At 42.5% G+C, this 23,105-nt stretch overlaps 1 protein-coding gene across 2 annotated transcripts; it reads right to left on the bottom strand.

The window, feature by feature from the left end:
* Positions 1 to 3,520: 3,520 nt before the first annotated feature.
* On the bottom strand, positions 3,521 to 20,835 carry SRGN (serglycin). 2 transcript variants are annotated; one of them, XM_005565677.4, is made up of 3 exons: positions 20,702 to 20,835; positions 11,671 to 11,809; positions 3,521 to 4,448 (listed from the first exon to the last, which is right to left on the bottom strand). In XM_005565677.4, the coding sequence occupies exons 1-3, from the start codon at positions 20,778 to 20,780 to the stop codon at positions 4,205 to 4,207; spliced, it is 462 nt and encodes a 153-aa protein (XP_005565734.1). In that variant the 5' UTR covers positions 20,781 to 20,835; the 3' UTR covers positions 3,521 to 4,204. The 2 variants fall into 2 exon arrangements, with proteins under 2 accessions (XP_005565734.1, XP_045217050.1); XM_045361115.2 differs by lacking the exon at positions 11,671 to 11,809.
* Between the last annotated feature and the right edge of the window lie 2,270 nt (positions 20,836 to 23,105).

Below are 23,105 nucleotides of genomic sequence, written 5' to 3' on the forward strand. Positions count from 1 at the left end.
AGGCATGAGCCACCGTGCCCAGCCACCATAGTGCTTTTTTATTGAGGCAATTGCCCTATGCCTCCTGACCATCTTGATCTTTCTGGTTGAATAATGTGGTGGTTAATTTTAGGTGTCAACTTCACTGGATTAAGGGATACCTAGATAGCAGGTAAAGCATTATTTCTGAGTATATTTGTGAAGTTATTTCCTCAGGAGATTAGCGTGTGAGTTAGTAGACCAAGTGGGGAAGATCTGCCACATCCCTGCATCCCTGGTCCAAGGCCTTTGGACTTGGACTGAGCTATGCTACCAGCTTCCTTGGTTCTCCAGCTTGCAGATGGCCTCAACCATCACATGAACCAATTGCCCTAATAAATCTTCTCTCCTATGTCTACATATATGTCCTAGTGGTTCTGTCTCTCTGGCAAACCCTGCTTAATACAATAGATTGAGCAATACTTTTGCTGGCTGTGCAACTACATTGCCTCTAGAGATGCCATCTCCTATCTCAGTGCCCATCAGGCTCCCCTGGATACATCTCCGACCTTGTTGCTCATTAAGATAACTGCACCTCTTGGCTTCTTGGCTGGGTGCGGTGCTCACGCCTGTAATCCTAGCACTTTGGGAGTCCAAGGCGGGCAAATTGCCTGAGCTCAGGAGTTCGAGACCAGCCTGGGCAACATGGTGAAACCCTGTCTCTACTAAAATACAAAAAAAAAAAAAATTAGCCAGGTGTGGCAGCGTGCGCCTGTAGTCCCAGCTACTCAGGAGATTGAGGCAGGAGAATTGCTTGAACCCGGGAGGCGGAGGTTGCAGTGAGCTGAGATCGTGCCACTGCACTCCAGCCTGGGCAACAGAGTAAGACTCCATTTCCAAAAAAAAAAAAAGCAACTGCACCTCTTGGCTTCTGATGGTTGAGTACTACCACGTGGCCTCTATTATTTTGGTACCCATTATTCCCACTGCTATTAATAAGCCCAGTTATGTAACAACATCAGCCCTGCCCGTCAGAGGAAAGCCACTGCAGATGGCTCAGAGGTGCTGATTGCTCTCACCAGGCTATTCTTTATTGCTTTGGCCTTCCTGCAAAACAGTCATCTGGTGGGTTTGCAAGGCTTATATAGTCAGTTGATTCTATCATGTGCATTTCCTTAATCCTATTGACCCCTTTTTCCACTGCCGGGCATGACAGTTCTAGTATTTCCACTTCACTTAAGCGTGGGCTGTCACTTTCTCCAAGTGTCTAAGAGCCATTTTAGCAGAGTCTCAACACCTTCTCCCAGGGTTCTTGCCCAGGCATTAAAACCTGTATCCCAGGAGGGCACACTCACATTGCCAAACACTCCCTTATCCAACTTTGTGTTCTATCGCCATCCCTGGATCAAGGACTTCTAGAGTTAAGTCTTATAGACACCCTCTCAGCTTTTAAGGTCCACATTAGCTACATTCTATAGAACTTTCAGAGTATTTTACCTTTCCTCCTGAGCAAGCCCAACACTTCCCTGTTGGTTTATACTGACTTCACTTTGATATTTATCTGCTGTCTAGGAAGGGAGGTGGGGACAGATCTTGAAGGAGGGTGCGTGTTATCTTTAAGGGTAGAGACCTCTTGATTGTCTTCAACAGGAAAGCATTAGTTTTTTTGTTTTTTGATTGTTGGTTTTTTTGGTTTTTTTTGGGACAGAGTCTCACTCTGTCACCCAGGCTGGAGTGCAGTGCTGTGATCTCGGCTTATTGCAAATTCCACCTCCCAGGTTCAAGTGATTCTCATACCTCAGTCTCCCAAGTAGGATTACAGATGCTCGCCACCACAACCAGCTAATTTTTGTATTTTTAGTAGAGACAGGGTTTCACTATGTTGGCCAGGCTGATCTTGAACTCCTGACCTCAAGTGATCTGCCCGCCTCAGCCTCCCAAAGTGCTGGGATTACAAGCATAAGCCACCACACCTGGCCAGCATTAGTCCTTAAAGCACGGGACTCTTAAATTCAGAGGTTCAAAGGAATCTGAGGATTTAAAACCTGAATGTATCAGCCCGGATGTCTCCATCTCTCAGGGTCCCATTTTTCCCCGGTAAGGACTCTGAGCTTGCATAACACACTGGGCTAAGCTGACAATTTAATATTCTTGGAATTCTGCAATTTTTTTTTTTTTTTTTTTTTTTTTTTTTTTTTTTTTTTGAGATGGAGTCTCCCTCTGTCGCCCAGGCTGGATTGCAGTGACATGATCTTGGCTCACTGCAACCTCCCAGGTTTGAACCGCCCAGGTTCAAGCAATTCTCCTGCTTCAGCCTCCCGAGTAGCTGGCATTATAGATGCCTGCCACCACGCCCAGCTAATTTTTGTATTTTTAGTAGAGACAGTGTTTTGCCATGTTGGCCACGCTGATCTCAAACTCCTGACCTCAGGTAATCCACCCGCCTCAGCCCCCACAAAGCGTTGGGATTGCAGGTGTGAGCCATCGCGCCCAGCCATCTGCTATTCTCATAAGTCCTGGGCCTGGTCCTCAGCCTTTTGAGTCCTTCTATTACAGAAGAGAGTTTCTTAATATGCTGCCAAGGAGGCACAATGATTTTTACATTTAGCCTTTAATTAATCATCCTTAGCCTTTCATTATCTTTTTCAAAAGCACTAATTAAGTACAGCAATAGCCAACCAATACCATTGTCTTTATTATTACTACTTGCCAACATTTCTCAGACTCCTAGTACATCATACCCTGGTGCACTCCCTTCCACTGGTACACCATCTCGGTTCATTACCAGTGAAAATTTTAACAATTGCACTGCTATCTTGTGCCTGTGCTCATCTACGGCCAAGGATGGAGTCCTTATTGCCAGCCAGGCAGCAGGCAATCTAGCTCCAAAATCCCATCTCAGCATCCATTTCCTATCCCTCCTGGCACAACCTGTCACAAGTTGTGTTCTCCAAGAAGCAAATTCTGAGATGGAAACCAGCAGAAAATTTCTAAGGGAGCACTCTCAGGTTAGACACCTATGAGTGGAATGGAAGGAAGTAAAACTGAGTAAAGAAGAAATTGAGCTACAAAGTAGTCCCAGCACAACCTGAGCTGACCCTGTGGGGAGTTTTGAATCTGTATGACCCTTCTGAGTTCAGGCCTTGATATACCCACATCAGCCAGTCACTGGATGCAGGCTGCCCTGCAAACAGCATGACCTTGGGCAAGGTGGCTCTCACCAGCAGAGATTAATTTGAGTAAGTATTCAGTTCTGAAGCTGGGATCTGGACAGTGTAGCACAGAATCCATGACGGCAATGCAAGGAGGCTTTTCAGAACTAAGGGGAACAGAGATGGAACTATCTTTCAGGTGAGGAAGTGCTTTGAGAGGTATAACCCTCTTGCTAAGGCATCATTGCTTTCTTCACCTGCTAGTTAGTATGATTTAATTCTAGTTACAAAACTTGTGTTTACTGTAGAATACGTTTAAAGTTGTTTTGTTGATAAGACTTCTAGAGAAACGTCTGGCCAAAAATAACTATTTCCTGGGTTTAGAACAAGAGATCCGAGACAACTTAACCTTTGGTTATATTTCTGCTTTAATATATAGTAACATTTGAAAATACGCAGATATCCAGGAAAAAAAGGTAAAGCAGTATGAGGTATTGAGAGCACAACTGTGCTTTAATTTGGGAGTTATTTGGGGTGTTATGTAACAGCAATTGTACTTGTAGATAAACATGTCCACTAGCTCTGCAAACACATTCAAAGGTAATAGTATATAGTACACTCCACACTGTAAAATATGTCAAATACCCCCACTCTACAAATTCACTGTGCTTCACTATTTTTTTGTTTTGTTTTTATAAGAAAAGGGGCATATCTGTAATTCACAATCCAAGTCAGATTCTTAATTTAGGTACGAAATATTACCTGCCAATTTGCTTCTCAAACCATTTTTAAAAAAAAAAATATATTCTTTAAAGCCATTTTATGGCCATGGGAATCTAATTAATTTCATAATGATGTTGGCTGAATATGATACCAAAAAATGCAGGTATTTTCAAGAACAATAAGATAGATAACAGCATTAAAGCATAATCCTTTAAGAATTCATGAGGAAAAAAAGGATGATAAAACTTAAGCTTCTTTTTCAGATGTTTAAAAATGTCTATAAAATCCTTTGTCCCAAGGTTGATCATCTAACCATGGTACACAAAATATGCTAAATACATTGCCTGGTGTCAAGGTGGGAAAATTCTCTTTTATATCATAAAATCCTCTTCTAATCCATGTTGACCCAAGTCCTGGCTGTCTGAGGGCAGATTCCTGTCAAGAGACCTAAGGTTGTCATGGAAAGCATCACTTTCATCTACTGGTTGGTAATCTTGTTCCATTTCAGTTACGAAGCCACTCCCAGATCCTGATCCAGAGCCGGAGCCGGAACCTGATCCAGAATAGTCCTCAGAAAGTGGGAAGATACGATTCAAGTCCTGGATTCTTGTCTTTCTGAAGTATGAAAGAAAAATGGGAAAAAAAAACAGTAGAGTTTGATATGTGGGAAAGATAATTTTAACAGTTTTTTTTAAAGATAAGGAGATAAATAGAGCGATCTAGTTGCTTAAATTAAGAGATTTAAAAGCTTCCAAATTATTCAATGTTTTAAAACCAACAAAAAAACAGGTCAAATGTTCCTATGTGTTTGCCTATACTTATTGCACCGATCAACTCCACATCTACCTATTGCAGATAAACAGTGTTAATTTTGTTATCACTAGCATATACATTCTATATTTGAAATTTACTTAAGAAATCATTTTTATTTTTATTTTTTTAATTTTTATTTTTGGAGACAGAGTCTTGCTCTGTTGCCCAGGCTGGAGTGCAGTGGTGCCATCTCGGCTCACTGCAACCTCCGCCTCCCAGGTTCAAGTGATTCTCCTGCCTCAGCCTCCCAAGTAGCTGGGACTACAGGTGTGCGCCACCACACCCGGCTAATTTTTGTATTTTTAGTAGAGATGGGGTTTCACCATATTGGCCAGGCTGGTCTTAAACTCCTGACCTTGTGAACCACCCACCTCAGCCTCCCAAAGTCCTGGGATTACAGGCGTGAGCCACTGCACCCGGCCCAATAAATCATTTTTAAAAGAAGGCCTCTTGGCCGGGTGTGGTGGCTCATGTTTGTAATCCAAGCACTTTGGGAGGCCAAGGTAGGTGATCAATTGAGGTCAGGAGCTCGAAACCAGCCTGACTAACATGGTGAAACCCCGTCTGTACTGAAAATACAAAAATTAACCAGGCATGGTGGCACACGCTTGTAATCCCAGCTACTCAGAAGGCTGTGGTGACCGAATCGCTTGAACCAGGGAGGCAGAGGTTGCAGTGAGCCAAGATCGCGCCATTGCACTCCAGCCTGGGCAACAGAGCAAGACCGTCTCAAAAAAAGACCTCTTTCTCTCTAAAGGGAGGACAAACTGCCAGGTGCGGTGGCTCACGCCTGTAATCCTAGCACTTTGGGAGACTGAGGCAGGTGGATCACCTGAGGTCAGGGTTTTGAGACCAGCTTGGCCAACATGGTGACACCCCGTTTCTACTAACAATACAAAAATTAGCCGGGCATGGTGGTGCATGCCTGTAATCCCAGCTACTTAAGAGGCTGAAGCAGGAGAATCGCTTGAACCTGGGAGGCGGAGGTTGCAGTGAGCCGAGATCGTGCCACTGCACTCCAGTCTGGGCTACGAGAGCAAAACTCCGTACCCTCCACCAAAAAAAAAAGAAAGGACGAACAACTAACAACTAAGTCAGCCCAGACAGATGACATTTTTTCCTAAATTAAAATTTCCATAAAAGTGCTTCAACAAAGCTCACTTTTGAGAAATTCTTTGTAAGAAGCTAAGCTTTATATATATACCAGCATATAAACATTCAATTTCCTATCAAAAAATGACCCTGTCTCCAACTTGCATTCATTCAGCTGAAGAGTGCTGAAAGGTAAGGCTGCCTTCTGGGTTGACTGTGATGATTAGAAATTCAAAGAGCACAAAATGGTCCGAGCAATGACGACAGCCCTCGGTGACAGAATAGGATAACGAAGGATCAGAGACAAAAGCTGAGTGTCACAGCTTACAAGTCATTTCCTCCATGAAAATAATAAACCACCAGCATATAACCAATTAGAGTTTTAACTCATGTACACATTCAATAAATATTTGTTGAACATCTGGTCCTTGTTTTGAGGGCCTGGGATAGAACAGAGGCAGACCAATGAAGCTCCTGCTCAAGAAGTTTTTATTTTAGTGGCGAAGACAGACAATCAGTGAATAAATGAATCAGGAAAATCGTAGGTGGTACAGATAAATGAAATTGACTAATGTAACAGGGAGTGACCAGGTGGCTACTTTAGCCTGGGGTGTCAGAGCTGGAAACACAGATTTGGTAGTTAAACCCTTGGAACCAATGGAGGTCATCGACAGAAAACATGTAGATAGAGAAGGGGGACCAGGCCACAGCCAGGGTCACACCAACATGTTAAATATTGAGCAGAGGAAAAAGCACAACCAGAGAAGTAGGAAGAAACAGGATAAGGCAGGGCATGTAAGCCCCAAGACAAAAGCATTTCAAGGGAGGGGTCAACAATTTTTTTTTTTCTTGTAAAAGAAAGGGCCTTCTTCTGTTGTGTGGGCTGGAGTGCAGTGGCATGATCATGGCTCACTGCAGCCTCACCCTCCCGAACTCAAGCCGTCCTCCCACCTCAGCTTCCTTTGTAGCTGGGACCACAGGCCTGAGTCACCATGCCCGGCTAATTTTTCTATTTTTTGTAGATAGGGTCTCACTGTGTTGCCCAGGCAGGCTCGTCTTGAACTCCTGAGCTCAAGTGATCCTCCTGCCTTGGCCTCCCAAAGTGCTGGGATTACATGCATGGCACAGTCAGCCATTTTTGAAGGCAATTAAGGGTCAAGTAAGCTGAAAATAGAGAAGTAATCAGTGACTTTGTCAACCAGGGTGGAGTGTAGGAACAGAAGTCTAGCTGCAGAGGTGGTGAGGAAAGGAGGGAGCAGGCATGGGTGGCCCTTTCAGGAGATGTTATTGTGAAGAGGTGCAGAGAAGGGCAACTGCTGGAGAGGACACAGAGTCAAAGGAGAGATGTTGCCTGAACATAGGAGATACTAAAGTACTGAGATACTGATGGGAAGAAGTATACTAAGATACTGATGGGAAGAAGACACTGGGTTCGGAGAGATAACTGCAGAATGGAAGTCCTGGAGAAGATGCATGGGAAAAGGATACTGGCCATAAAAAGAGGTGGCCTTGGAAGCTGCAACAGCCAGGGTCCAATCAGGAAACTTCTCCAGATATTTAACACAGAGGGAATTCCTCATACAGGTGATGGAGGAGAAGTAAAGCCAAATGGGGGATAGCGAGGTAACCCAGAGATTAGCAATAGCAAGAAAATATTTCCCTCGGCTGGGCGCAGTGGCTCATGCCTGTAATCCCAACACTTGGGGAGACTGAGGCAGGCAGATCAATTGACGTCAGAAGTTCAAGACCAGCCTGGTCAACATGGCAAAATCCCATCTCTACCAAAAATACAAAATTAGCTGGGCATAGTGGCACGCCTGTAATCCCAGCTACTCAGGAGGCTGAGGCAGGTGAATAGCTTGAACCTGGGAGGCAGAGGTGGCAGTGAGCCAAGATCGCACCACTGCATTCCAGCCTGGGTAACAAGAGTGAGACTCTGAAAAAAAGAAAGAAAGAAGGAAAGAAGGAAAGAAGGAAAAGAAAGAAAAGAAAGAAAGAAGAAAGAAAGAAAGAAAGAAAGAAAGAAAGAAAGAAAGAAAGAGAGAAAGAAAGAGAGAAAGAAAGAGAGAGAGAGAAAGAAAGAAGAAAGAAAGAAAGAAAGAAAGAAAGAAAGAAAGAAAGAAAGAAAGAAAGAAAGAAAGAAAGAAAGAAAGAAAGAAAGAAAAGAGAAAGAAAGAAAGAAGAAAAGAAAAGAAATACTGCCCTCTTTGGGCTACAGCTATAGTGGAAGGAGGTTGTCTATTTCCTGAGCCCAGGGACTAGAGGCATCTGGTGGGAGCTGAGGCTATGGGCGAAACACAGTCCTGCCCAAGGTGCCACCCAAGGCAGGGAGTAAGGAGAAGAAACATGCCTCTCTCCCTTCCTCCCAAGCTCTCAATCTCTCTTCCTTGTCTCCCATCGGCCAAAGTCAGCCACAGCCCTGGGAGCCTGAGAAATGCAGACCCCAGGGGTCAGTTCTCCTCCCACCCCACAGCTAGTACAGAGCAGGGCCAGGGGAGGACAGGAGGATCTGAGGGCAAAAGGGCTTGGGATCGGCACAGAAGCAAGGACCATTCTTTCGCAATGACGGGAAGGAAAGCACAGGGTCAGGGTGAGAAGCAAAGTTACTGGCTTTGAGGAAGGAAAATAGAGATTTGAGCAGAGGAGGAACGGTGTGCAAGCGTTCTTTTGGAGAATTTGAGCTATTCTCTTAACATTTTGTTTTATTTTTTAATTTTAGTTTTAATCGTATTTATTCATTTTAAATGTATTTATTTATTTTGAGACAAGGTTTTACTCTGTCACCCTGGCTGGAGTGCAGTGCCACACCACGGCTCACTTCAGCCTTGACCTCTCAGGATCAAGCAATCCTCCCACCTCAGCCTCCCGAGTCACTGGGACCACAGGCATGCCTGGCTAGTTTTTGTATTTTTCTGTAGAGACGAAGTTTCTCCATGTTTGGCTAATTTTTGTATTTTTCTGTAGAGACAGGGTTTCTCCATGTTACCCAGGCTGGTCTCAAAGCAATCTGCCTGCAATCTGCCTGCCTTGGCCTCCCAATCTGCCTGCCTCAGCCTCTTAATAGCTGGGATTACAGGCGTGCCACCATGCCCAGCTAATTTTTGTATTTTTAGTAGAAATGGGTTTCCGCCATGTTGGCCAGGCTGGTCTCCAACTCCTGACCTCAAGCAATCTGCCTTGGCCTCCCAAAGTGTTGGGATTACAGGCGTGAGCCATAGTGCCTGGCCACTAATTTTTAAACAGAGATGGGGTCTTGCCGTGTTGCCCAGGCTGGTATCAAATTATTGGCCTCAAGTGATCCTCCCACCTCAGTCTCCCAAACTGGGGGGATTACAGGCATGAGCCACTGCAGCCTAACATTTTAGATTTAAATGAATTAGTATTGAAACCAATGACTTAAAATAATGGAGGATGCTGTAATATTACATTCAAACTTAATGCTGAGACCTTAAAGTATGAATGCAGGAGTAGGACTACAAAGTACAAAGTTGCATATTGAAGACTGTAATGATGTAATCACTAACGCAGTGAATACCAGTGATGGAGAAAGTCACCAGCGCTGGGAATGGTGGCTCATGCCTGTAATTCCAGCACTTTGGGATGCTGAGGTGGGAACTGCTTGAGCTTAGGAGTACATGACCAGCCTAGGAAACATACAGAGACCCCCATCTCTACAAAAAAAAAAAAATTTTTTTTAATTAGCTGGGCATGGTGCTCTGTGCCTGTGGTCCCAGCTACTAGGGAGGCTGAGGCAGGAAGATCACTTGAGGAGTTCGAGGCTGCAGTGAGCTATGATCACACCACTGCACTCCATCCTGGGTGACAGAGAAGATCCTGTCTCAAAAAAAAAAAAAAAGAGGAAGTCACCAGGATCCCAAAGTGATGTGAAATGTACCTGGTTTGGAGCACGATGAACCACCTGGCTTTGAGGATAATGATTTTCTAGATTTGAGCCTGGAGATTAAAACTTTTATGATAATCCTTTTCTTAGTATATATATTTTGCTGCATCCTATATAGCTTTAGTATTCATTGAATTAATGGTTTCTAATATAATTCAATTTTTGTTACTCATGAATTTATATCAGGTCTTTTTTGCAAGTTTAAAGCAAGTTTTATCTGATCAAGAAGAGATTTGATTTTTGTTTTACAAGTCATGGCCAATTATTCTTCCTTTCCCTAATTTTTTTTTTTTTGAGACAGGGTCTCACTGTGTTGCCCAGGCTGGAGTGCAATGGCATAAATAGGGTTCACTGCAGGCTCAACCTAGGCTCAAGAGATTCTCCCACCTCAGCCTCCCGAGTAGCTGGGACCACAAGTGCACATCACCATGCCTGGCTAATTTTTGTATTTTTTGTAGAGACGGGGTCTTGCTGTATTGCCCAGGCTGGTCCCAAACCTCCTGGGCTCAAGGGATCCTCCCACCTCAGCCTCCCAAGGTGCTGGGATTATAGGCATGAGCCTCTGCACCTGGCCATTTTTAAAAATAATTACCATCTAATTGAAGAACATTTTTTAATATAAACAATGTATTTGAAATAGAGATAGGGTCTCACTATGTTGCCCAGGCTGGTCTCAAACTCCTGGGCTCAAACAATTCTCCCGCCTTGGCCTCCCAAAGTGCTGGGATTACAGGCATGAGCCTCCACCCCTGGCAGAAGAACACTTTAATCACCTCCTCCAAGAAAAAACCTCATACCCATTAGCAGTCACTCCTTATTCCTCCCTTTCCCCAGCCCCTGGAACCCACTAATCTGCTTCCTGCCTCTAGGGATTTGCCTCTATTCTGGACATTTCATCTAAATTGAATCATACAATATGTGGCTTTTTGTGTCTGGCCTTCCTTCACTCTGCATAATGTTTCCAAGGTTTATCTATGTTGTAGCATGTGTCAGTACTTCATTCTTTTTATGACCCAATAATATTCCTTTGTATACTTATATCACATTTTGCTTATCCATTCAGTTAATTATTGGATTTTAATATGTAGTGTGTTCTGTTTACACAAATAAAACAATGTTCAATCATTTTCAATACCTGTTGATGAAAAGCCCTCAATGCTCCTGTCTACCATCCACAAAAAAACTTTCAAAAACAGGTGAATCATGTATACTCGCACATGTCATATGCCAGTGTATACAGTACAGTTTTACTATGTACTGCAGAGTAAGAGCCAAACTACCAAAGCAAGAGCTTGAATCAAAACACTCTGGACAGCTTGAAGAAAAACACTCCCACATCTGTGCCAAGAGGTTGTGAAATTACGGACACTTTAAAATTAGAGAAAAGGCCAGGCATGGTGGCTCATGCTTCTAATCTCAATACTTTGGGAGGCCGAGGCGAGTGGATCACCTGAGGTCAGGAGTTCGAGACCAGCCTGGCCAAGATGAGGAAACCCCGTCTCCACTAAAAATACAAAAAATTAGGCTGGGCGCGGTGGCTTACGCCTGTAATCCCAGCATTTTGGGAGGTCAAGGCAGGCAGATCACTAGGTCAGGAGATTGAGACCATCCTGGCTAATAAGGTGAAACCCCATCTCTACTAAAAATACAAAAAAATTAGCTGAGAGTGGTGGCAGGTTCCTGTAGTCCCAGCTACTCTGGAGGCTGAGGCGGGAGAATGGCGTGAACCCAGGAGGTGGAGCTTGCAGTGAGCCGAGAATAAGCCACTGCACTCCAGCCTGGGCGACAGAGTGAGATTCCATCTCAAAAAAAAAAAAAAATTCAGCTGGGCATGGTGGCGGGCGCCTGAAATCCCAGCTGCTCGGGAGGCTGAAGCAGGAGAATCACTTGAACCTAGGAGGCGGAGGTTGCAGTGAGCTGAGATCGCACCATTGCACTCCAGCCTGGGCAAGAAAAGTGAAACTCTGTCTCAAAAATAAATAAATAAATAAATAAATAAATAAATAAATAAATAGAGAAAAGTCCACTTACGGAAAAAGGTCAGTCCTCAGCCGGGGGATCTTGTTGGATTCACTTGGAAGTAGGTCGAACATTGGTCCTTTTTCTTCAATGCAGTTTGCAGAATTACTGTCTGGATTGCAGCGCACCCATTGGTACCTGGCTGGATAACCTGCCCAACAAGGAACCCACATTGTTACTAAGTATCTACTACACAGCTTCTAATCACTCTGTCCTAAGAAGCTTTTATTTTTGCTTTTTTTCAAGACAGGGTCTCACTCTGCTGCCCAAGCTGGAGTGCAGTACTGTGATCATAGCTCACTGCAACCTTCAACTCCTGGGCTCAAGCCATTCTCCCACCCCAGCCTCCTGAGTAACTGCGGCTACAGGCACACCACCATGCCTAACTAGTTTTGGTTTGTTTTGTTTTTTGTTTTTGTTTTGTTTTGTTTTGTTTTGTTTGGAGAGATGGGGTCTCACTATGTGCCCAGGTTGGTCTCAAATGCCTGGGCTCAAGCAATCCTCCTGCCTTGGCCTCCCAGAGTGCTGAGATTACAGGCATGAGCCACTGCACCCAGCCTGCCCTAAGAAGGTTTTAACTAAATAGATTCTAAATTTGGTAAAAGGCAAAATGTAGACAGATTTTACGCCCATTCATATAACAGCAGCACCTACTACGTGCCAGTGTTTTATATAAATCGTCCTTCTTACTACATTCCAAAAAGTAGCAGAGTTTAAAGTTAAAATAGGCCTTGGAATCAGCTGCCTGGAGGGAAGTCCCAGCTCTGCTGACTCGTTATGAAACCTTAACTTCTCTGAACCCTTACTGTAATATGAAGATACTAATAGTGCCATAAATCTATCACAAAAATTAAACGAGAAAATAAACGTAAAGAATTTAACACAGTGCCAGGCACACAGTAAACACTTGATAATATTAACTGTTGTTACTTTTGTACTATTATCTCAATTTTACACAAAAGAAAATTGCAGCCACACAGGCTCTAAGTAAAGAATCCAGGATTCCAACCCACATCTGACCCCAAAGCCCACATCTTTTCATAGAGATGAGTCAAATCAGGTTCAGAAAGGGGAAGGAACACACTGTGTGGTACCCGTGGTATTACAGAATTCTAGTTCTTGTGTTTTAGGGCCATACAGGATCCTTAGGAATGAAAAGTAGATAACAATTTGTCCTGTGTCTTTGCACTCAGATTTCACAAGAACAAGTTTCCTCTATCCACAGAGGCCCAGGCAGCTTGGAATATCTGAGTCTCAGCTTCTTCTGAATTTCATTTCTACGGAAAAGGTTCCAAATCTGATGTTATAAGGTTATATAGGAGATTTATTTATTTATTTATTTATTTATTTATTTATCTTATTTTGTTTTATTTTATTGAGAGAGAGTCTTTCTCTGTTGCCCAGGCTGGAGTGCAGTGGCACAATCTCGGGTCATGGCAGCCTCCGCCTCCCGAGTTCAAGCAATTTTTCTGCTTCACCCTCTGAAGTAACTGGGATTACAGGTGCTCACCACCACGCCCAGCTAATTTTTTGTATTTTTAGTAGAGATGGGGTTTCACCATGTTGCCCAAGTTGGCCTCGAACTCCTGAGCTCAGGCAATCCACCCACCTCAGCCTCTGAAAGTGCAAGGATTACAGGCGTGAGCCGCTGTGCCTGGCCTATATAGGAGGTTCTTTATTAGCTAATGAAATAAAATCTTCCTTCCTCAATTTAGCAAAGACAAAGGCCTGGTGGCGAGAAATACTTCACCGTTCTTCAAAAAGTTCATCTCCTCCCCACTCCAAGCATACACTTTATTCTAATAAGTGCAACTAATAATTACCTAGCAAGAAGGGGCATGTCTAGGATTCTTGAAAGGCAGGAAGGGTGGTTTTAAAGCTCACCACAAAATAATGGAAAACACTCAGATAAATTACAAGGCATCAACTCATAAGAGAATACTAACCAAATGAAGAAAAGTCCTTTTTTTTTTTTTTTTTTTTTTTAATGGAGTCTCACTCTGTTACCCAGGCTCGAGTGCAGTGGTGCAATCTCGGCTCACTGCAACCTCTGCCTCCCAGGTTCAAGCGATTCTCCTGCCTTAGCCTCCTGAGTAGCTGGGATGACAGGTGCCCACAATCACACCCAGCTAACTTTTGTAGTTTTAGTAGGGACACGGTTTCATCATGTTGGCCAGGCTGGTCTCGAACTTCTGACCTCAGGTGATCCACCCACCTCGGTCTCCCAAAGTGCTGGGATTATAGGCATGAGCCACCACGCCCAGTCAAAAGTACTTTTTATGGAAAAGATGATGTGGCATTGTAGAAAAATCTATACTTAAAAATGAGTGAGAGGGTGAGAGGCGGGTAGGGCAATACCTTTTTTTTTTTTTTTTTTAAATCAAATAAAAGTAAAAATTAGGCTGGGTATGATAGCTCACGCCTGAAGTCCCAGCACTTTGGGAGACTGAGGTGGGAGGATCACTTGAGCCGAGGAGTTCAATACCAGGCTGGGCAACATAGGTAGACTCCCATCTCTGCCAAAAAAAAAAAAAAAAAAAGATTTTAAAAATTAGCTGGATGTGGTAGCATGCACCTATAGTCCCAGCTGCTTAAGAGGATTGCTTAAGCCTGGGAGGTCACAGTGAGCCAAGATTGCACGACTGCACCCAAGCCTGGGTGACAGAGCAGACTGTCTCACAAGAAAAAATTTACAAAATTAAAAATAAATAAAAATAATTGAGAAAATCAGAATACCACTTTGTGTGAATAAAAGTTTCAATTATATAAACAGACATGGGGGGGAAATGGAAGGAAATACACAAAAATAACTGGTGGCAGAATCTTTGTTTTTTTTTTCTCATTTTGTTTTCTAAATTGCTATAATAAACTATATTCCTCTAAAAACATAAACATTAAACACTTTAATATAGAAAACAGTAAATATTCTCCCATTGGATTTTCTTTCTTTTCTTTGTAACTATATATTATTCTATCATAATCTTTCCTGTGATTCCTGAGTATAGCTTACAATGTCTGGTCTGGGAGAGCTGTTTGTCCAAAATGAGTTAGCTCTGCCACTGCCTGGAGGCTGGGAATAAGGCAGGCAAAATTACTTTTCAATGTCTGCCCCTTACTGGCTGTGTGATCTTGGCCAACTTAAACTCCCTGTGCCTCAATTTTCTCATCTGTAGGATGGAGCAGTAATAGAGCTAATAATGAGATACAAATGTTAGGTTCTTAGAGTAGTACCTAGCACGTAGTCAGAGCTCTTCACTGCTAGTTTCTCTCATGAGAAGGAGGACCACAATGGCCTATAATCTCTGATAGTGAACATCTTATAAATTTAAATTCAAATTCCTATTCTACCATTTAGTATCTCTAGGATTCTCAATTTATGGACTTTCTTTCTTTCTTTTTTTTTCTTTCTTTCTTTTTTTTTTTTTTTTTATTTCTTTTTATTTTGAGATAGAGTCTGGCTCTGTTGCCCAGGCTGGAGTGCCGTGGCACATTTCAGCTCACTGCAACTTCCGCCACCTGAGTTCAAGCTATTCTTCTGCCTCAGGCTCCCGAGTAGCTGGGATTACAGGCGCGTGTCACCATGCCCAGCTAATTTTTTGCATTTTTAGTAGAGACGGAGTTAGCCAGGATGGTCTCGATCTCCTGACTTCGTGATCCGCTTGCCTCAGCCTCCCAAAGTGCTGGGATTACAGGCGTGAGCCTCCACGCCTGGCCTAGTTCCCCTCTTTCTTTCCTTTTGATTCTTTCCTGAGGTAGCATTAGTTTGGCATCTAATTGCTACTTATACGTCTCTTCCTGTAGGTGAAATAAAAATCCAGCATCCTCTCCAGCAGAGGGCGGTGTCTTCACACCTTATGCTGTCTAGACCAGCTCTGTCCAATAGAAACATAAAGCAAACCACATAGAGTTTTCAATGTTCTAGCGGCCATATTTTTAAAAGTAAAAAGTAACAGGTGAAATTAATTGTAATACATTTTGTTTAACCTAAAAATATATTCAAATATTGTCCTTTAACATATCATCAATATAAAAGTTATTAATGGGATATTTTGCATTCTTTTCTTCTTACTAAGGCTTCCAAATCGTGTATATTTTGCATTCACAGCATGTCCCAATTTGGCCTCACCACATTTCAAGTGTTCAGTAGCCACAAGTGACTTGTGGCTACCATACTGGACAGAGCAGGCCTAGGCAGTCCTTCTGCAAGCCACTGACACACTGAATATCAAGCTGAGAAAATTGCTTACATAGGAAGCTAAACAGAAAAATAATGCTTAATGAGAAAGTATCCAGGTGAAAGACCAATCTTTTCACCAGCATGACAAATGCAACTGTAGCAAATTAGTAAAAAATATTTCTAGAATACAAAATTCCCCCAGAGTTCAGAATCTCAGCTAATTAAATATCGTAATGAAGTCTTTCTTCTTGGGGGTGATGAAAATGTTCTAAAAGCAATTATAGTGATGGCTGCATGACTCTGAACATACTAAACAACACTGAATTGAACACTTTTTTTTTTTTTTTTTTGAGACAGTCTTACTCCATCATCCAGGCTGGAGCGCAGTGATGCAATCTCAGCTAACTGCAACCTCCGCCTCCCAGGTTCAAGTGATTCTCCTGCCTCAGTCTCGCAAGTAGCTGGAATTACAGGTGCACGCCACCACGCCCAGTTAATTTTTGTATTTTTAGTAGAGACAAGTTCTCGCCATGTTGGCCAGACTGGTCTCAAACTCCTGACCTCAAGTGATCCACCTGCCTTGGCCTCCCAAAGTGCTGGAATTACAAGCATCAGCCACCACACCTGGCCTAATCATTGAATCAAACATTTTTAATGGGTGAATTGTATGGTATGTGAACACCATCTCAACAAAGCTATTTTAAAATTTTATAAATAAATCAAAAGTAGAAGGATTCCCACTCCAAAAGTCTATCTAATTCGGGGCCAATGATGTTAAATGTACTTTAAAATAAAGAACAAGTTACACACACTAAATTCTTGACATAGCTATTCAAGGGCGTTGGCAGGATGTGAAAATTTGCAGTTCCAGCCCCTGTGGTTGTGAGAGTATCTTGACTCTATCTTGCTTGAGATAAATGTCTTGTGATTACAGTGGGTATGCTCATGGACAGAAATGTTATCTTCCTAAAAGGCCCACTGATGGGATTTGTTGGTTAATTGTGAGGTGGATTCCAAGGGAAAGAATGGTTTTTATTTGAATCCTATCCCTCACTGCCCACCTCCCCCACCACCCTGAATCCTCATACTTTCTATGAGTAAATGTTACCAAAGCAAACAACTTTCTCCAATAGTCCATACCTTTTTATATTATGGCACTAACTTTTCCCCCAACACAATCACAATGTACTAATTTTTTTTTTGTTTTTTGAGACGGAGTCTCAGTCTATCGCCCAGGCTGGAGTGCAGTGACATGATCTTGGCTCACTGCAACCTCCACCTCCCAGGTTCAAGTGGTTCTCCTGCCTCAGCCTCTTGAGTAGCTGGGATTACAGGTGCATACCACCATGTCCAGCTAATTTTTGTATTTTTAGTAGAGACGGGGGTTTCACCATGTTGGCCAGGCTGGTCTTTAACTCCTGACCTCAAGTAATCCACCTTCCTCGTTCTCCCAAAGTGCTAAGACTATAGACGTGAGCCATTGCACCGGGCCTAATTTCCTATTCTTAATGGAAACTTACTGCAGGCATGTTAGAGAAACTTAAGCAGCAACTACCATGAAGGGGAAAAGAAGACCATTTGATTCATTCAGAATGGTAGCATTATCTAAGCCGGAGTGACTTCCTCCTGGTCTATCAATTCCACAGGACGGATAAGCTTCCCCAACTCTTGCACGGTTTGACAAGCTATAAAAAGCTCCTAAGTTTACTTTCAATTTCTCCCTCAGTTCAGTGGGAAATATTATAGCAAGGGCTACAGTCAAAGGATGTTTTGTTTGTTTGTTTGTTTGTTTGTTTAAATAAAGAAAACCTCTAATCCATGAGCTGCAGTAGAAAGTTAATTCTGACCTTGAAATTAGACGACCAGTTCAGTTGTTAATTAGTTGTAATGGGTCTTGGGCATGACTCACAAATTTTTTGCAAGAGGTTGCTGTATAGAGCAAATGAGATGAGAAATGTCAGATCCAGTTTTCTCCTCTATAACTAATGCTAATTCCTCCTCACAGGGAATGTGTTGATAATTACCAGAGAATGGATGTGAAATCACTTTACAAACAGCAGCACAATGAGTGGATCAATATCGTTCCTGTGAGCTAGGAGACAGTATACAGTGGACACATGGGGGCCTGGCCCCCTTGGCTGCACCTGTTCATGGATATTCCATTTTTTTTTCTTTATGGGTATATAGGAAAAGAGAGGCAATAAGAGTGTAGGATTCACAGGCCTCATCAAATCACCTGGAGATAGATTAGTCATCTGTGCTCTCCAGCGTTACCCACACATCCCCAAATTTCCATTTCTTTGTGCTCGGTAGACACAATCTTACGCCACATCTTTACTTGGGTTTGACTAATAGTAAAAATATACCACCATCAAATTCATATGTTGAAGTTCTAACCCACAGAATCCCACAATGTGAAATTGTTCAGAAATAGGGTCACTGCAGATACAGTTAGTTAAGATGAGGCCATTAGGGTGGCCTTGATCCAATGTCTGGTAACCTTCTAAGAAGACGGTATTAAGACACGGATGCATGGAGGAAAGACCATGTGCAGACAAGGGAGAAGGTGCCATCTATAAGCCAAGGAGAGAGTCCTCAGAATGCGACCGACCCGGCCAGCACCTTGATCTTGGACTCCCATTTTCAGAACTGTGAGGAAATAAACTTCTGTTGTTTAAGCTACTCAGTCCGTGGTACTTTGTTATGGCAACCTGAGCAAACCATTATAGTAACCTGAAATGGTTTTGAATATGCTCAGTAAAAGCAAGCCAAAAGCCTAGCTGATTTGATCAGCTAAACCAAGGGGCTAGATAAACACTTTTTACAAGACAGGAAGAATGTTGTCGAATAATATCTGGCATTGCGTGGAGGTATGAGGAAATGGTGTCACGACTCTTCACATCACAGCCTCGTGCTGCAGTCACTCACACGTGCAGCCAGTCAGGGACATCTATTTCCCTGCACGCTCACATGTGGGCACAGGCCCTTGAGCCCGATACCAAGAGCCTTTTTTCAGAAACACCCTAGTTTGTCAGTTTCTCCCTTGTCTCTTTCTATGGTTTCCTTTTCTAACAAAGAGCTAAACCTATGAGGTCATGGTATAAATGCTAGTATTCTATACAATTTCATAATGAATTATTTTCTTTCTTTCTTTCCCTTTCTTTCTTTCCTTTCTCTCTCTTTCTCTCTTCCTCTCTTTCTTTCTTTCTGACAGAGTCTTGCACTGTCACCCGGGCTGGAGTACAGTGGTGTGATCTCAGCTCACTGCAACCTCTGCCTCCCAGGTTCAAGCAATTGAGCCTCAGCCTCCTAAGTAGCTGGGATGACAGGTGCGTGCCACCACACCAGGCTAATTTTTTTTGTAATTTTAGTAGAGATGGGGTTTCACTATGTTGGCCAGGGTGGTTTCGAACTCCTGACCTCATGATCCGCCTGCCTTGGCCTCCCAAAGTGCTGGGATTACAGGTGTGAGCCATCACGCCCGGTCTTCTTCATTTCTTTCTAATAAATACTGTGCAAGGAAAGTTTTTGTTTTCATTCTAGTTTTCCTTAATGAATCTTAGTGGGAAATTCACGTTTCTGGGAAATTTTGAAAACATAAAGACTTACGTATCTCTGGTTAGGGTACGCTCAGCACCATCTAGCCACTCAAGACTGTACTAAAGTATGGAACTCATTACTCTCGATCTTGTCAGACCACATGGTTATTTGGGAATTACTTCATCAAGCTGAAGATATTCCCCAAAATATCCCAGGGAAGCCTGTTCCCTAAAACTGACAACGTTTTATATTTTTAAAATACATTGATTAATAAAGTTCCAGAAACATTACTTCCTCTTTTTTCAGTATTAGCATAACTAGAAGAAAATTATTTTATAAATTTCTAACATAAAATGAATGTCTCTGCGATCATCTGTAAGATTTCATCTCCACCGGAAGCAAGATCATGACAACCAAAAGTCGCTTTGACGAAACAAATCTAGAAAATGTGTGTCATTGTGACTCAACATTTCCCTTACCATTTGGCCTAACCTAATGTTTTTCGACTATAAGCTCAGCCATCTCTCTATCGAGCCATGATCTCTGTCTTATTTAGACATGATTCCTTATTTACCAAAGAAGAACAAATGGTATTTTTCTTACAAGCCTATCATTTTCATTGTCTCAGTCATTAGAGGTTTTAAGTTGTTTCAGAGTCTGACTAAACAACACTAAATGATAGATAAACGTAGGAAGATATTTCCGAATATGATGTTTCTCTGAGCAACAGTATAAATACCAAATTATTTGGCCTTCTCTCTAAAATCTGAGAGGGTTTACATTAGCTATGTCTAACCATAATTGAGTTTTCAGTAAGAACCAAATTTATCTTTAAAAAAAAAAAGAAGAAAAAAAATACACACAGTCAGATTCACCCCAATTGGAATATAACATCTCCCAGTATTAAAATAACGATGACACCGTCACAGCGCACTAGAACTTGGGGCTGATGTAGACACTGAGGGGTAGGCAGAAACCCCCAAACACTCAAAGGTGCCATCTCCTCCATGCAACACACACAGGAGTCATTTTCTGGATTCCTTGAGCTTTTTAAAATGTATAAACCTCACATTTTCATCCCAAAATAGCACATTTCAATCATTGTAAGAGTTTACAAGAATGCACAGGCCGCCGAGTTTAATTTTTCTTGGTACCAAACTTAACTGAACTTATATTAAAGGGTTCGGCGACCCCAAATCCTTCTTCTTTGCCTCCTTTCCCATAATATTTATTATACATTCTATGCCTTAAAATGAATCTAATGACTTGTATGGACTATGGGGCTTACAGAGAAGATGGCTGGGGAACAAGACTCCTGAGTCTTACCTTGAACTGAGGATTCCAGAACCAGGATGAGGGCAAGAGCCAGGACGAGCCGACTGCATTTGAGTAGCTTCTGCATCATGACCAACTCACTCCAGCTCTCCCGGCTGCACGCCAACTTCTTGATTAGGAAATGTAGCAGGGTGCTCTCTGTCCCTTTTAGAAAAGGTTCCAAAACCTCAAACCCTGCCCAGAACACACGTCACAATTTCCTGAACAAATAGAAAGAGATCCACATCAAAACCCAGAAAGAAAGTTGGCGGGGGGGGAAACACAGTAAAATAACTATTCATACCCATTATGAAACTGTACTGGACTCCCCCCAGGCCTGCTTTTTCAAAAGTTTTGTTGTTTGCCACTTGCCTGCCAGAAATTTTTTTTCCCTACTGAAACAGTAGAATCAGCATTTGGGACAGTTTGTTTTTCCTTTCCTTAGGTATTTTTAGTAGAGACAGGGTTTCACCTCAGGTAACAATCTAAACACGAGATTGCTAATATTGAGAATCTGCTGCATTTTTGATGAGATAAGGGAGCTAGGTGCTGCCTTTTCATCACCGAGCACTTTCAACATAAAACATTATCTTCATTTTATTTTTCACTGGGGAGTAGCATATCTCACTGAGCCAAGCTCATGAAGTGAAACTTCAAAGCTGAGCTCTAACCTTCAAGAATGAGTTGTCGGATTTCAGATGAACAGTTTCTTCTTAAATTCAGTTTCTTGCATTGGATCATCGGCTCTCTATCTCAAGAACGTACGATTTTCAGTTACAAAGACCATGGTAAAACAGAAAAATTATTTTGCATTCCTCTCTCCTTCACACTGAGCATTTCTTATGATTGGATTCCATTTCTACTTTTATCTGTTCTCCTAGTCAAAACTTTCAACTTGAGTTTTGGGTCCTCTGGGCTTGAATAAGCCAGAAATCAGGAACGAGGGAGAGATTGTACTCACAGCGAGCTGCTGGACCTCAGCAAACAACACAAACCTCTGCCTCATGTAGATAAAGGAACAGCATTTTCCCTGGGCATCATGCAGATTTCTGGAGGACTAAGGCTCTATATTAAAGTTATACAATAAAGGTCAGGTGCTGTGGTCCACGCCTGTAATCCCAGCACTTTGGGAGGCCGAGGCAGGTGGATCACGAGGTCAGGAGATCAAGACCATCCTGGCTAACACGGTGAAACCCTGTCTCTACTAAAAATACAAAAAATTAGCCAGGCGTGGTGGCGGGCGCCTGTAGTCCCAGCTACTCGGGAGGCAGGGGTAGGAGAATTACTTGAACCTGGGAGGCAGAGGTTGCAGTGAGTTGAGATCGTGCCATTGCACTCCAGCCTGGGTGACAGAAAGAGATTCCATTTCAAAAAAATAAAAATAATATAATAAAATAAAGTTATACAATAAATACAAGCCTATCATACATCCTTGCCCTTGTGGCGTATACATTTTCCTTACTTCCTTTCAAGATTCGAACACTCTCCATTTCAACATGTCTATCCCTACCACTACCCCAGACGGCTTAATGCACATGCCCCACTCTCTATTCTCATCCTCGCCCTTGCCTGGCCTTTGATAGGAGGGAGGAGTTTCCCTTCCCTTGTTTTAGGCTTCCTGCTGATTCCTTTACCATTTCCTGCTAAGGACAGAGTCTCACAGACTAATAGTCACGGTGCAAGAACACAAAGAGTGCACATTTTGGTTCTCTTCAGAAGCCCCTCAAATCAGCCAGAAGTGTGTCCTCCAACCCAGGGGTATCTCCAAGTACAGCAACCAACCCCAAAATGCACTGTCCGGGAAAGCTTTCCACTGAGGAACGTTGGTTTCAGTTTGAAATATCAGCTGTCATCTTTGGTCCTTTTTAATCTAACTCCCAATTGAAAACCCTGGCACCAAAACAATAGTTCCCATCAATAACTTTGATGAGTTTCCTACAAATCCCCAGAGCTGATTAGGGCTTGTGCTTTAAAATGGTAATTTTAGGGGCTTTTTCCATTTGGGAACTTCATTTTTTTTTTTGTTTTCTTTCTTTCTTTCTTTCTTTCTTTCTTTCTTTCTTTCTTTCTTTCTTTCTTTCTCTGGGTCATGGTGGTGGTGGTGTTTGTTTTTTATTTTTTTTCCCTCTCTCTCTCTCTCTGTCGCTTAGGCTGGACCTCCACCTCCTGGGTTCAAGCAAGCAGGTTTGGCTAATTTTCTTTCTTTCCTTCCTTTCTTTCTTTCTTTCTTTCTTTCTTTCTTTCTTTCTTTCTTTCTTTCTTTCTTTCTTTCTTTCCTTCTTTCCTTCTTTCCTTCTTTCTTTTCTTTCTTTCTTTCTTTCTTTCTTTCTTTCTTTCTTTCTTTCTTTCTTTTTTGTTGTTGTTGTAGAGATGGGTTTTTTTTCAGGTTGGCCAAGCTGACCTCGAACTCCTGACC

Source organism: Macaca fascicularis, chromosome 9 (assembly GCF_037993035.2).
Source record: "Macaca fascicularis isolate 582-1 chromosome 9, T2T-MFA8v1.1".
NCBI lineage: Eukaryota > Metazoa > Chordata > Mammalia > Primates > Cercopithecidae > Macaca > Macaca fascicularis.